Source organism: Eleutherodactylus coqui, chromosome 9 (genome assembly GCF_035609145.1).
Source record: "Eleutherodactylus coqui strain aEleCoq1 chromosome 9, aEleCoq1.hap1, whole genome shotgun sequence".
Taxonomy (NCBI): domain Eukaryota; kingdom Metazoa; phylum Chordata; class Amphibia; order Anura; family Eleutherodactylidae; genus Eleutherodactylus; species Eleutherodactylus coqui.
This window is the reverse complement of record NC_089845.1, coordinates 89,325,880-89,342,457: the sequence shown is the minus strand read 5'-3', so window position 1 is coordinate 89,342,457 and position 16,578 is coordinate 89,325,880. Positions and strand designations below refer to the sequence as shown.

The window sequence follows — 16,578 nt, the reverse complement described above, 5'->3', positions numbered from 1 at the left end:
TGATGACCGCAGTGGTTTGCCATCGGTAATGCACAGTACAAATTTTTTCTTTTTGTTAGTTTTTTTTCTTAATCTGTTTTTTCCCGCACCGTCGCTAGGCACTCTTGGCCTATCTGAAATGTAAATTGTCAATTGTGGATGGGCTGCGTGTTGGAAGGCTTCCGTTGACTTCAATAGAAGCCGTCTTCGTGGAGCCTGCAGCAAAATAGAACATACTGCGACTTTTCCTTCCGCTCGTGAAAATTGCAATTCGTTTCTGCAAGTGTGAAGGAAGAAGCATTGTTTTTTTTCCATAGCATGTTTTGAATGGTATTTGCTGTCGATCCTCCATGCGCACTCCGACTGCGGATTCCACAACAAATACCCGTTCGTGTGCAGCCGGCCTTAGTTGGAGTCTTTTACACCTAGTAGTAGTAATGGTACAAGCACAGCATTTGGTTTCAGATCTAGAGGTCCCCCACAGGTTATGATGATCTGAGAAGGACTTTCATGACCCCAAATACACCGTTTAACCTCTCTTCCACTGAAAGTTAGTCCAGGAGCTCATCATTAATTTGTTATCCCCCTTGTACATACAGTATAGATCTAAATAAGGGAAAATCAGTCTTCCAATGGCCTAAATACTTAAATGTGCAAAGCCTACTTTACAGCCCAGCATACAGCTGTACGTATTGCTGACATACAGCACTCATACTGTACACATGATATATGGAGATAAATGAGCAAACATTAAGCAGCTCGTATGCCATGCATCTATTGCTGGAGCTTCGGAGAAAAACAAAGTAACCTCCTCGGGTTTCAGAGCTCGGTGAATGTGAGAAGTTTTCAGTTGTTGCAGCAGGGCCTGGCGTTTGCAGGGTATATTTCATTAACACAACGTCCTTCTTTTAGATTCAGATTCTGATCATTCCTTGAGTGGATTTGAGACCGTTGCAAATTCTTCAGTAGAAGAGACTTTGGAATTTAACTTCCAGAAACAAGGCAACATGTCGGATGACAAGAAGTCTGGGGCAGGAGACGCCACATCTAATGGCATCAAAAAGCACAGGTAGAGTAAACCTGGGGCCTGGATGGATCTCTCCAATAATTTTATTATTATTTTTTTTTTAACCTAATGAATGATGTCCAATATGCAATACCAGAAGTATAATGTTGGGTAGAAAATGACCTCTCAGTGCATAAAACCTGCATTGAAACTGGTTTGATAAGAATTTTTATAGCCTGTTGGAACACTGCGTATTGTGATCTTAAAGAGTTAATATCGTTCATCTGTGAAGCTGTTCTCGCTACACATCTAAACTACTAATGGGGCAAAATGAAGGCTTTATTCATGGGAAGCTATTCAGCTAGACTATAATGACCCTCTAGGAATAGCGTGTATGGCTACAGTTCATTCTCGGGCAAAACCCGTCTTGTAAACATCCTAGCTTGTCATTCACTTTTCATTGTGTTTTGCCATATGTATTCTACCTGCAGTAGACAAAGAATATCTAAGTCTACAAGTAAGATTGCATATGCACAAAAAACTTTTTTTGTATGCGTTACAGTGCAAGTGAGCGGCTTACTTGGCCATGAGTGGTTTTATCTCTACTGAACCGTCGCACCTTTCTGTGCACATGGCACTAATCTGGCACTATATGAAAAACTTTTACTCCGCTGTATTCTGTTGAATGGAGCTGTGTCGCAGATTCTCTGGACGATGCAGGCTGTGGCCACTTCATTCTAAGGGCTTAGGGAGTCACAGCAGTCAGGTTCACATCAATACACCATCCCACCAAACGTATTTGGATCGTATCTTATTAGCGTGTCACATGATGATTTCACATGCTCTTGCTGAACAATGGAAGTGGACTGAACCTTGACTTCAGTTTAGTGCCACTTATGGGGCCATGGTTTCCACTGAACAGAGAACTGCTTTATAGTTTTCAGAAAAAAGAGGCCTCCGAAATAATAAAAAATGACCCTTAATGGGGCACCTACGGTAGATAAATTGTTATACATGATTTTGCAAAAGAGACTTCATCAGGCCAAGATCAAAAGTGCAAGTGCATAAATATCTAATTCATAGTAAAGTGCTAATGAAAAATCCAATTTGTACAGAAAATTGTAAACCATGATCCCCTAATGTACCAAAATCGCAACTTTTAATACAGCGCGGGATTGTGTACACAATTAAAATACCATCCAGGAGATATGGGGCAGAAAAAGTAATATTTCTTCACATGTGTTCTTCGCCCCTTTTGGGACAAAGTACGGGAGGTGATGCAGAAGTTTACTGGCCTGATGACTGTCCCTGATCGGGCTCTCTACTTCATCAACATGAGACTTCTTGTCCTAACTACAAACTATCCATTCTGCAACTTCTGGTGATGACTGCTTGGGCATTGCATCGTTATGGAAACTACCACATGCGTTCACCGTATCGCAGTGGTTCACCAAAATTCACAATGTCATGCACATGGAGGAATGCCCTTCCTCTCCATGATTCTTATGACTCCTTTTATAAAACCTTTGGGGGGCAGGGGGGGTAGATTGTTATAAAACTTGCTATAGAAAAACTTCCTTAGTTGCTCATAGCAAAATCTCATAGCGCACCTTTCATTTTGTATTCTACTCTGGTAAAATGAAGAATGACAGCTGAGCTCTAGTTGATTGCGGTGGGCAACTATGGCAGTTTTTCTTTAGGAAAGTTTCATAAATCTACCTCCTATTGGATGGAATTTCAAAAACTTTTGATTTATAGAGATCTCCTCCGGGACACACTGGCTTTATGATTGTTTGGTGCGGGGCTCATCTAGACTCGTCCCCTGTCTTCTCTCCTTTTTTTATATTTCTCTGCCAATTCCCCTTCCCTTCCTTCTCTCATCTTTCTCCATTACCCTCTTTGCTTTAGTCTTTTTCCTATTTTTGACTGTTAATAAATTTTTGAAATCCTTAGGTTGGATCCGGGGTCGTGGTTCTTCGCTTGTCCATTGGATTTGTTGTTGTACCCTTGTTCATTACCTTGACTAGTTTATGGGTTGCATAACCCTATGCTTTTGTATTCCATACCTCTTGTACTTATTGTACTAGCCTCTTTTGGTCGCTATTATACAATATAACGTAATAGATTCATCTGATTCAGGCTGGGTTCACACGGCGGTTTTGCCGTGCGGAATTCAGCCGCGGCAAATCCGCCCGCGGACGCTAATCTCGGAAAAGCGAGCGGCCAGGCCGCTTCAAAGCCGCCGCAGCAAATCCGTGGCGGTTCTACCGGGGGAAATCTTGCGGTTTTTGCTGCGGCCAAACCGCGGGATTTCCGGCGGGAATACGCCCTGTGTAAACCCAGCCTTAGAGGGGTGCCGTAGAGAGAAACCTGACTCAAAACAAAACATAAATATGTGAAACATTTACAGGATTTAGTAATCTTTTCGGCAATGCAAAAACAAGTCCACATTGACCTCAAATGCACTAAACACCTGACTATGCCACATGCCCTCTCTGACCTCCATATTCATGACCATGAGAAGTATTAATAACAATCTGGGGTGTGCCTTCCTCACAGTAGTGATTCACTACTATTTGGGTGGCTTCTGTCTCACTCTTGATTTGTGGTTTTTGTTTTTTGTTTTTTTTGAATACTGTTAATAGATACAATAAAATATACATCATACACTTGATGGGAGCGCACAGTTTTGTGTTGCTTTTCTCTTTTTAGTAGCTTGCATATTGATTAACTTTAGAGAATTGATGCCTGACTATAGGAAATCCTATTAAGCGGCGGCCTGCCTTGTATGAGCTTTGTTTCTTGTTGTTTCTCTCTTGTAATTAAACATTATTTATTAATGTATCTCCAGTTGCTTTTTATTTTCCAGTCATTTGATCTCTGTTGGTGCTCTAGATAGTAGACACTGCATCACGACAAGTCCTACTTTATTTTATACTATTTTGTGGCATTGGCTTTCTGTGTAACACATTTGTGTTTGGGTGTAGGCGTACGTGGGTGCTGTGCTACACATTCTGTATAGTGTAATTATTGTTCCATTCACTTCTGTAATGTCTGTAAGATGATACAGTGAAGCATAGTCTATGTTCTCTGATCTGCCAGGGCGAAATGTACACCACACTTCTCCAATGACTTTGGACTTTGCAACAGGTTGGCGTGTAAATGGAACGGGCATGTTTATGTATTGAGCGCTGCCACCTGTGTGTAAGCTTGGCCGCACCTGGTCTTTAGTGTGGTGGCTCACGATCTGTGGTTTTGAGTAAATGACTGGTACTTTGTTGCGTTTTTAGACCAAAGTGTTTATCTTTAATGTAGTTAATAGGCTAAATCCCAAAGCTGATGATAACTGCAGCGATAAAGCTAGCAGTCTGTCTGGGGGAGAATTATCATTTATAATTATGGACAAGATTAAGGGACAGCGCTCTGGAAAAGCTTATAAAACTTAATGATCTAGTCTGGTGTATACGGCCAAACCCAAAATGTTTCAGGCTGACCAACACCCAGGCAGCGTCCAAGTAACCGATGAAATATCCACCATCCTTATGTACGTTGTACATCCACCAAAAATGGAGAGCAGCTGGATCAAACGCCAGATACCATGTGGAGTCATCCAAAAGTTTTCTTACTGTGTCTACATTTATAACTATGGTTATGCTTAAGGGCGGCCTCAGACCAGCACATTTTCGCTCTCCTAGCGCAGACCTTAAGACCCACTGTTTTTTAATGGTTCATACACCCTTTCACTTCTGCGCGTGTTTAAAAAAAAAAAGAGACCGCAATATGTGCGTACCCAAAGCGCTTTAGGAGTCTATGGGGGTGCGCTCACATTCCCCACAAAATTGTGCAATTTTGCAGGCAAATCGATAACACCGGGGACTAATTAGGCTGCACAGCCTTTTTAAGCACAGGACACGGGCAGCGCAGAAAGTACAGTAAAATGTGCTAAAACACGCACAATAGCTCGTCCTTCACGGTGCAACAGCTTTTTTTTTTTTCTTCTCTGTGCAAATTTTAAGCTCTCAGTGGAAACATCCATTTTCTGAAGACTGTGACGCAGGTTTCTCATTGAAATGAGTGGAACACATTGTAAGTGGATGTTGGCGCAGAATGCAAGCCAAAATTTGCCATGTGAACATACCCTAAAGACACTGGCAGATTTCTTTTTAAGGCGGTTGTCTGAGTTTTACAATTGTAATGTAAAGAGTCTCTGGCTTAAAACTACAAATCGGGTTATATTCTCCTCTCCCATGCCACTGCTCGGTCCTCTGTACCCGTTGTTCATTTACAGGCTGCTGTAGCCAATGACCAAGTGTCGCGATCGAGCACCCTTTAAGACCATTGCAATTTTCACAATCTACAATGGTTTTTCAATGCGTGTGTTTGTTTATTTATTTTTTTTTTGTACTGCCATTTTTACACCTAGTTGCTCATTTATGTCCAGAGTTAACATCTAAATCCCATACATTTTTCCACTCCCAGAGAACCCCTTACTTTATTCCTACCTCAGATGTTTGGAGTAAGGACCAGTAAAGCATTCTAGGATTCTTGACTAGCACTTTTTTCTGGCAGAGGTGTTGTCCTCTTTGCCATGCATACCATGTATGAGTAGGCTGAAATTGGTATGCCCACTGCACTATAAAAGTGCCGGATCTCCCCGCTGGGCTCTAACTCTGCCATAGATTGTGTCGGAGCCATGTGCTCTTAACAGACAGTTTGCTGTGATTGTTATGATACCCATGTACTACCTTGCCATCAGGACTCTTCGTTTTCAGCATCTGGATGTATCTCTCTATCAGTCTAGTGTAATGCTGTGATCCAACGCTCAGATTTCCATTTCACTGAAACTGGCTGATGTGGTAGATATTTATTTTACGGTGCCCATACAGTACCAGTCAAAAGCTTGGACACCCCTTTCGATTCCATGTTTTTTCTCGTGTGTTTTTTTTTGTTTTTTTTTTTTAAATCTTCCTACATTGTAGATTTATATTAAAGGCTTGAAAACTATGAAGGAACATGTGGAATTAAGTAGTAAACAATGTGTTAATCCAGGCCGCTTTGTGCAGAATCTAAATCCATATACAATAGCCCCCCTTTTGCTTTGATGACCGCTCTGCACACTCTTGGCATTCTCTCAATTGGCTTCACAAGGTAGTCACCTAGAATGGTTTTCCAACAGTCTTGAAGGAGTTCCCATAGTTGGTAAGCACTTGTTGACTGCCTTTCCTTCACTCTAAGGTCCAGCTCATCCCAAACAATCTCAATTGGGTTAACTGACCTTCATGTCTTAAATAAGAAAAGAGAAACTACACAATCATCTCTTTGAGTGGCTCTTGCCATAAGGTGCATTTGAACAGTAGTTGAATAGGGCTAAACACTGTATGGGACTATGTATCAATCCTACATCTGCACAAGACAATTGATGGTCTCAGCACATGAAAGCTGCTACTGCTTTAGCATTAACACTCGTATAATAGCGCTAATTACTGGACTGCACTTGCATGTTCAGCCTGGCAGTTCTCAGGAAAGCTCGAGCAATAGTGACTGCCACTAGCACTCATATAATAGCAATTTAACCCCTTAGTGACGCGGCCTGTTTGCACCTTAGAGATGGAGCCAAATTTTGGTAATCTGATGTGTCTAAGGCCTCCTTCACACGGACGACACAGCATCGCTGCAAGAAAATTGCAGCGATATCGCATCGCTGGTCTGTGCGATATCACAGCGTCTTCTCGCGGCAATACCACGATTTTTGAAGCACTACAAAGTCGCATGTGATGCTACAAGGTTGCATGACTTTGTAGCATCACATGCAAGAATTGTTTTTTTTTGGGTGGGGGGAGTGGGAGGGGGGGGGGGGGGCGCTGGCTTGAAATATAAGCCCTACCCTGAAAATAAGCTGTAGCTGAAGGAAGAAAAGTATACATCACCTCTTCCGCGCTGTCTGGGGCGCAGTCACAGCTTCTCCCCGGGTCCTGGCATGGTTTCTTTTCATCTTCTGGCTGGCAATTGAAAATCCCTGTCCCCTGGAAGTGCTGGCTGTGATTGGCTGACGCTTTAGCCAATCACAGCCAGTGCTCGATGAATGGCAGTGATTGAACCAATCCAGAATAAAGTAAACAGATGGAAATATCTTAGCAAAAATTTGTACAGTATGTTTGCACATATGAGATATTAGATTGTACTTCATTTAGGTGGTAAAAATAGACCAATAGAATTTGTGTATATTTATTAAAAGTGCCAAAATTGGGAACATTTTGAAATTTTTTTTTCACATTTTCAAGTGCAATATCTCAAATATGTGCAAACATACTGTACAAATTTTTGTTAAGATATACATTTCCATCTGTTCACTTTATTCTGGATGCACATTGGAAAAACTTTGTTGGTTAAAAAAAAACAATTTAGGAGACGTACATATTTAACATTATCAACATTTTGAGAGCCTCTGCGAGACTCGCACAGAAATAGGCCATGCCGTGATTTGTTTACCACGCGAGTTTTCAGGCAGTCCAATCACGGCTGTCTGCATAAAATTGCATTATCTAATGCAATCCTATGGCAGCGTGCACAGGCGGACATTCTGCAGGAAATCGTGCTGCGGAATTTCCGCCCGTGTGCAGAAGGCCGTAAACTGCAATTTTACCTGCAGAACCTCACAGCTATTAAAGGGGTTGTCTCACGCCGAAACGTTTTTGTTTTTTTTTATTCAATAGGCCCCGCCGTTCGGCGCGAGACAAACCCAAGGGATGGGTTAAAAAAAAAAAAGGTTTAGTACTTACCCGAATCCCCGCGCTGCGGCGACTTCTTACTTACCTTACCAAGATGGCCACCGGGATCTTCACCCACGATGCACCGCGGGTCTTCTCCCATGGTGCACCGTGGGCTCTGTGCGGTCCATTGCCGATTCCAGCCTCCTGATTGGCTGGAATCGGCACACGTGACGGGGCGGAGCTACGAGGACCAGCTCTCCGCCACGAGCGGCCCCATTCAACACCGAGAAGACCGCACAGCGCAAGCACGTCTAAAAAAGCAAGAAGCCGGCGAAATTAGACGGATCCATGGCGACGGGGACGCTAGCAACGGAGCAGGTAAGTGAATAACTTCTGTATGGCTCATAATTAATGCACGATGTATATTACAAAGTGCATTAATATGGCCATACAGAAGTGTATAACCCCACTTGATTTCATGAGACAACCCCTTTAAGTCCTTCCTAAAACCACACCCATTTGCAGTATAACCCCCACATCACTTGTGAATAATACAGTGAGACTGAAAAGCCACACTGAACTTTTCATCCTTGCCCCCTCTCCCATTTTGCCTGTCACACTCTCTAAAGGTGTCCTCTATGTATTGTAGCCACTTTCCTGTAGTGCAGCCCCCTATCTGATGCTTATCAGGCACCATCTTGAAAGAGGTTATTAACTTTCAGTTTTACATTTCTTCCATGATCTATTATCTGAGGCTATTCTGCCTGCTGTAGGAACAGTGAAATTATCATTACCTTGTATATTCGCCTGAATAAGCTACAGCCCATAAGTATACAGACAGATGGATGAGCTGTGATCTCCTCTATTATACCTGTGACAGGAACTGTATGATTATTATCAGTAACAGTGACAGGAGAGTCTGTATTTCCCTCCAGGCAGCTTCTGTGGTTGATTCATGTAACGACATCCCACAAACTGAGAATCTGACTAGAAAATGAATTCATAACCCTCAAGTAGATCTGAGCTGGTCAGAATTTAGATCATATAACCATCTGAGGAAACTGCAGGAACCACGCCGAAGTTCTGGAGAGCAGTCGGAGGGACCTGCACAGAGTCGGTTAGGCAATGTATTCCTAGTGCCGCTTTTCAAGCAAAAATGAATATGGCAGGGCCTTATTTTGGGGGAAACACTATTACTGCACATTTAATATGCATCAGAACAACATCACATGACCAGCTGGAGCCTGTGCCATCTCTGCATGCTGGGAGGGCACTAATAATTAGTACCCTGTATATTCATCTAAATAAGCTACAGAACATAAGAATACAGTCAGAAGGCTACACTATAATCTCCTTCATTATAACTGTGTGACAGGAGCCTCTAATCATCACCAATAACTGATAGCAGTTTCTGTGCCTCCTTTAAAGAGCTTGTGTGGTAGGATCCATCGAAGGAGTTATGCTGACTGCAAAACTGACTAATTTTAAGAACACACAAACCCAAGTAAATCTAAGCTGGTCAGAATTGAGAACACTTGACCCACCTGAGGAGAACGACGCCAGAAGTTAAAGCGACCCTCCAGTTCTGACAAAGATGGCCAAACCACTTCTTAGACTACCGATTAATGCACAGTGTTCATCACTTAGTCGGAGACGCTACATGCTGCTCCGACTGGGCAATACTGCTCATGAGAGCAACACTGGTTAATCAAAACGAGTGTAGTGTCTTAGGCTGGATTTACACGGGGCGGACTTGCCGTGGAAATTCCGTGCGGAATTTCACCGCGGCAAATCCGCATGCGGCCGCTAATCCCGGGATTAGCCAGCCATGTGGACGAGATTTCTCAGAAATCTCGTCCACACGGGACGGCAAATCCGCTGCGACTAAGCCGGCAGAAGCTGCTGCTGTGGTACGGATTTGCCGATCGCAGCGTGTTCATTTTTTTTTCCGCTGTGGCCGCGCTCTCCTCTATGGGAGCGCCGGCTGCAGCGGAAGAGCGAGTCGCCGGGCCGCTTCAAAGCCGCCGCGGGTTTTGCAGCGGCGGTCCTCCCGGCAGAAATCTTGCGGTTTTTCGCTACGGCCAAACAGCGAGATTTCCGCCGAGAATCCGCCCTGTGAGAACCCAGCCTTAAACTAATGATCTGTCGAGTAGTTGAAGCGGTGCGCCCATCTTTGTATGTCCAGTCCTAAATAAGGTAATGCTAGCTGACTTGTGGCCTTTTTTAATGGTATGTTGATGAAATGGTTGCAAGTTTTTGATTTTATTTATTTTTTCTTTCCTACTGCTTTATACTAAATTCTTGATGGTATTTATACGAGTTATCCGGGCACAAACCTTTTTAACAAAGCTACTCGCCAGGCTCTACTAACTACATGAAGGCATAGCCTCCTTGCCTATTCCCCTGCCACCCTTGTTCCGGCAGTGCCCAGTCCTCCTCTGCTCTCCACTCCTTGCAGCAGCGATGACCTCACTGTCACTAGCGGCATGTCACCCACTTCAGCCTGGGCATCTGGAGCTCACTGTCACTAGCGGCATGTCACCCACTTCAGCCTGGGCATCTGGAGCTCACTGTCACTAGCGACATGTGACCCATTTCAGCCTGGGCATCAGTTATGGGTTTTCACAATGGACTAATACTGCAGTTTCCTGGGATATGCTTTCCTTGTGATATCACAAACTAGCTGTTCAGTGTTTTTATTTAACTTTAGCCTATTTATGGGGCACTGAAGGTGTAACAAATAGACCTCTTTCAGTTATGCCTTTCACGTGCATTAGTTATACCATTTATTAGTGTAGGGCTTAGTGTTTTATCATTTGTCGGGGCCTGTAATTATTTTTGGAACTTAGTTTATGGTGCTACTTAAAACCTAAAACAAGTTTTGGTGCGGTTTGGGGATGTGACAGGCAGTCAAAAGATGTATTGTATTGCATTTTTTTCTATACTATCCCGCTGTCCTGTCCCTGCACTGTTGGACGGCACGGGAATGGGGGAGCAGGCGAATATAAAGAAAATTGCATCCCCTGGCCTCCTATCACCTCCCTGAACAGCACTATTACATATTTTATGATACTGCTGGAGGTGACAGGTTCGCTTTAAGCTGTTCTGTAAATTTAGCTTATGTGGATATATTAACATATGTCAGTCATAGCCAGTTGGGATTGCTGGAGGGCGGTACTACTTTTATTTTTTTTGACCTTGTGCCCAACCTACTTCTATATTTTGTTTAATTCTTTAAAAAAAAGAAAACCTTAATACCATCTCAACTCTAGACGTTAATTAAACTTCAACTGTGTGCGTGGGTACCGCACGCACTTGAAACCCAACCGCGTGATCTTTGGTTTAGGACAAAAACTGATTATGACAATTTAGTTTATAAGAATTGGAAACGGATTGCTACTATTAAACGGTAAGATGGTTCTAAAACTAAAACTGCATTAAATGAGAACAGACAACATCAAAGACTCAGGACAAGGTACAATAGAAAACGTTGAGGGTTGAGAGCGAATGTGGGTATATTTTGTTTAAATGGGCGGGCACCCTGTACCAGCGTGATGGCACCGTATATCCTGCTTCCTGGGTTTTACTGGATATGGATGAGTGTGTGAGAGTGAAAATTTTTCCCCTTTCTGTCAGGGAAATTGTTATTTCAAGATCCTCCTGTCCATTTCTGAAAAAAGGCCAGAGGTTGTGATTCTGGTTGTGTGTTGAGGATGTCCTATACAAGTGACAGCGTGTGTCTGGATGGGCCCTCTGCACTGCATATTACCTCAAACTGGGTTTTTGGGCGGGTGAAAGAGCTGGGATGGGGGAGAGAACTGAGAAAATTTCTGTTGCACGGTTTGCCAGAACAGTATTGGAGATGGGTCTTGTGTCTCCGTCAGGAAGTCCGTAGGTAGCAGTTGGCCGTCATGTAAAAAGTGGGTGGCTCGGAATCTACCTCTCTGGAACCAGAGGCAGAAGGCTTTGCCCTCGTTACCCGGGGGAAACGAGGGGTTGCCCAGTATTGGGAACATTGGGGAGGGTCTGGGGGCAATGTCTGGCCTTGTCAAGGTTTTCGCTGCGATTGCAGGGTGGGACCGATTGTGGTAGGATGAGTTAGCTCCATGGAGGTCTGTTCTTGTAGCCAGGGTAGAAGCCTTAGGGGTACGGACATAGCTGCTTGTTCTATAGAGATCCACTGTTTAAGTCAACCTACTTCTATCTAATGTGTAATTGGCTGTTTCAGTGGAACAATTAGGATGGATTTCGGACTGTATGAAATCAAAACTATGTGCCGTGGCCTCTGTAGATGCTTGAAGGAAACAGGAAGAGATTCACTGTCGCTATTGTGGAATGAACGATCGGGGAGAAGATATGATGGGGAAATCTCTTATTGGTGATGTATTTGAGTTGCATGGGATCCTTTCTCAAGCCATCAAATAGATGCCTATCATTTCAAGTAAAATGTGGACTTTAATTATGCTTGACATTCATATGCTTGCTTTATTTTGGAGGGGCATCATGTTGGTGTAGGGCTAGGGTAAGGGGCTGTTCACATCATGTTTTCATGTACGTTTAGTGTATATGTACATGGAAAAAACAAATGCAGCAAGCTTCAAAATGGGTCCAGTATGGGGGCTGAAACATTGCGTCTATGGGCGACTATATACACATTATTTTGCCTTTTGCTGCGCAGAGGAGGGGTAAACATAACTGGTAACAGACCGTGATATGGGTATTGCATGGTACTGCGTTGTTACAAAAGTGTCATGCGACAACTGTTTTAATGCAGTGGTCATTCAGTATATACTGCAGCCAGAGTTGCCCCGTCGGTAGATGCACACCGATCCTGGGATTACAAACTGAAATGCTGTATATTTGACAGACCTATCCTAGGGTGCTTGCAGTATGGTGCTGAATAGATTGGATCTGTATGCCACTAGCTTGGGAAGGCAGAAGCTAACTATTATAACTGTGGTGGAGGAATCCTTTCCTAACTCCTACCTGGGATCCAGTGATTGACAGCCCCACAGAGCAAGTTGCGCTGTAGTCATAGGACTGGGGGATACAAGTCTATAGTTGTGCTCCTCTGAACCAGACAGAGAATTGCTGTCTATCCCAGTGTTTCCCAGCTCCAGTTCTTAAGGCACCCCAACGGGTCATGTTTTCTGGATTTTTCAGTATTGCACAGGTGACATAATTGTCGGTGCTTCAGACATTGCCACAGGTGTTCTTACTATAGGATATCCTGAAAACCTGACCTGCTGCAGTCCCTTGAAGACTGCAGTTGGGAAACGCTGGTCTACCCGCTGACCTACGATGGCCGCACCATGGTCTTATTCCATAATTGAGGCACTGAATACAGGAAATATTTGAAGAATTTTTTTTTTTTACCCTGGCAGCACCTAGGATTAGACTGCTGGAGGTAGAAAGAGCAGGAATGGGGAGAGTTGGCAAATATGAAATAGTTGCTGCAAGTGAAAGGGTTTTACCAGCACCAGCTGCCTCATGTGACTATTGGCTGGCTGGCAAATATTGGAGTCGTGCAATTGCCACAAAAAGTTAGTCATCGTTGCACTCTTGGGTTACTCCCCAAGTAACTTGTGGTGTAAACGAGTGCTGCTCCAGTAGATCCAGTGAACGCATTGAATGCGAACCAAATCATATGAAACTTTTTATTACTAAGGCTTCAACTTCTATGATCCTCTCAATAATCATCAGAGAGGGCAATGAGTTTTATAAAAACTAAACAATTTATTTACTTGACTGGTTTATCTCTGCAGTCTCTAGATCCATTTCAATACTGTGTAATTGTACATTGAGTACCGCCATATTTTTGATTTTACCTTCAACCCTGCAAATTTCTGGAGTACCAGAAACACTCTTCACATGCACTCAGTGTAGTGTGATCCAGGGATGAATGGCCTCTTAATGCAAAAATCAATATTTGCTATACGATATGCTTTTTGGGGGTCCAAATTCTTATTTAGAGGTAAGCGGAGATCAGGTGATTAACTGTCACTACAACAAGACTTGGCGGGATTAAAGTAATCTGTTTATTGATTGACAGACCACAGCTTTTATAGAGGCACATGATCTAATAACAATAATTCAAATCCTATTATAATGAATTTATTACCATTGGTCAAAGAAACATAAACATGCAAGGAAAGGAATTTAACACCTAAATTGCTGAAGGAAAAGCAGCGCAGATGCAGTAGAATTCTACATGATTAACTTCTCCAAACACAAAGGTACTTTAATTATAAACAATTCAATCCAGGGCCTTGGACTGTTTTAATCATCAAGGTCCCTTATTATTCTTCAATACATTTTAGCAATTCTTGCTAATTAAAGGCGCAAAATAATTGACACAGAAGTTGGCTACTTGCTCACAAAACGGCTATGCTTAGGATAGAACATGGAGTCCTTCATTTCATGAACAGGCCCGAGCATGTGCCCAAGAGATGCTCGAAGCAGTGATGAACAGGCAGAGCATTTTTTCGGTGCTCTGAGCATGCTCGAGGTGCCACAATGAATGCACATTTTAGTTGATGTATGCCAATGTGCCTGTTGACAGTTCTGTCTTGGGGCAATGTGAAACCTAGCAGTGTCATATATAGGCCTCCTGTGTCTATTGTAAAAACCAGCCCGGACCAGAGATGGTTAAACAATGACAGATTCCAGAACAAATAAGGAAAATGGAACAATACCTCTGCAGCGCCACCTATTGGGTGGCAGCATTCCTGCAAATTGCAGAGCAGTCACAGGGAGCAATGACAGCAGCTTTTAGCACAACCCAGATTTCTTTTCTCCTATAGGATTGTCTTTCATATGCAAGAAAACAAACATCTTTTACTTCTAATTACTGTCAGTTGATCTTCCCCCCCCTGTTCTGTTGTCATCCAGCACTGATGAGTATTACTGGAAGCACAAGGCATACCCCCCACGTGGCATGCTCCGTAATCGATGCCAGCTACTTCCTATAGCTGCACGTCGTTGACTTGAGCCGCTTTAGGAGATTAGAACCACAATATTGACAGGTGTTGTGCTTCTAATGGATACACTTGATGGTGATTTCTACGCATCCTTTTAGAATATGCTAAATATATTTTGCATTATGCTTTTGGACCTTTTTCTCCTCAAATAACTGTGATCCTGAATTTCATGTATCTTAGTGCTTGCTTGTAAATATTCATTAGGGGTTCTGTTATTCTCCAACCTTCTTAATTATATTAAAGCGTACAAGTTTTCAACCAGTTTTCTAAAAATATAACAGGCTCACATTACCTGCTCTTTTTCTACTTTTTGCACCCTGTTTCATCTTCATAACTTCCGATTTCCATGTGGTTTTCCTCCCTTTTCTGCCACTCTGCTGTTTGCAATCCTCTTACAGGTGGGGGAGTGCGCATGTCGCTAGCCTTTTAGTCTTCCAGTAGAGTATTTTCCAGAACCTCTGTTTCCACACTTCCCATGCTGTATTGCACTGTCTTAAGAGTGTGTACAGCACTGGTCCAACCAGGAGGGAGGCATTATCTGAATGCATACCCCAGGAAGACTGTAGGAATCGTGGCTTTTAGCAAAGACATTCTGGCCAAATGGTTTGTAAAATCAAAATTTGTGTGTGCGTACATGCACTATCTCTTACCTACGTTTTCTTACCCATTGGTAATTAGGATTGTGTTTATATAAGCCGGAGAATTCATAGAGCATTTTTTGCCTTTGGCAATAAGAAATGTAGTGGCTAATTTCACACTGATGTAGTTCTGGCAATTGATGGTGAAACCAGCCCGGTAGATGTATCAGATTAAAATGTTAAGAATTTGGAGTGGGTCGAGGGATCTTTTGGAATTTGAGGGTTCACTGTCACTCTGCTTTTGGTATAATGGGTTTTTAATGGAACCAAAAGACTCAAGATTCATATTATTGGCTGCAGAGGGTTAACTTGCATATCTTGGTTTTCTTAAAAAGGCCAATTAAAATCATATGATGTCATACAGAGGAAGATTACTAATAAAGGGATGCTAGCATTCAAATATTTGCAGGTACAGAGTATGCTGACTGATGGGGTATATTTGTACTATTCAGAAAATATGGTTTCTAGTAATAAATAGAGATGAGCGAGCACCAAAATGCTCGTTACTCGGGACGAAATTATCGCGATGCTCGAGGGTTCGTTTTGAGTAACGAACCCCATTGAAGTCAATGGGCGACTCGAGCATTTTTGTATATCGCCGATGCTCGCTAAGGTTTCCATTTGTGAAAATCTGGGCAATTCAAGAAAGTGATGGGAACGACCGCAACGGATAGGGCAGGCAAGGGGCTACATGTTGGGCTGCATCTCAAGTTCCCAGGTCCCACTATTAAGCCACAATAGCGACAAGAGTGGGCCCCCCCCTCCCAACAACTTTTACTTCTGAAAAGCCCTCATTAGCAATGCATACCTTAGCTAAGCACCACACTACCTCCAACAAAGCACAATCACTGCCTGCATGACACTCCGCTGCCACTTCTCCTGGGTTACATGCTGCCCAACCCCCCCCCCCCCCCCTGCACGACCCAGTGTCCACAGCGCACACCAAATTGTCCCTGCGCAGCCTTCAGCTGCCCTCATGCCACACCACCCTCATGTCTATTTATAATTGCGTCTGCCATGAGGAGGAACCGCAGGCACACACTGCAGAGAGTTGGCACGGCTAGGCAGCGACCCTCTTTAAAAGGGGCGGGGCGATAGCCCACAATGCTGTACAGAAGCAATGAGAAATATAATCCTGTGCCACCGCCATCAGGAGCTGCACACGTGGGCATAGCAATGGGGAACCTATGTGCCACACACTATTCATTCTGTCAAGGTGTCTGCATGCCCCAGTCAGACCGCGTTTTTTTATAAATAGTCACAGG

General features: G+C 43.3%; 1 protein-coding gene across 2 annotated transcripts in view; it reads left to right on the top strand.

Annotated features, from left to right (window-relative positions):
- Nucleotides 1-16,578, top strand: part of OSBPL1A (oxysterol binding protein like 1A) — a 111,133-nt gene that overhangs the window by 60,618 nt on the left and 33,937 nt on the right. For both annotated transcript variants that reach the window (XM_066578037.1, XM_066578038.1), the window contains one exon: nucleotides 892-1,048. In XM_066578037.1, the coding sequence (XP_066434134.1) occupies nucleotides 892-1,048 (157 nt within the window). The remainder of the gene's footprint in view (nucleotides 1-891; nucleotides 1,049-16,578) is intronic.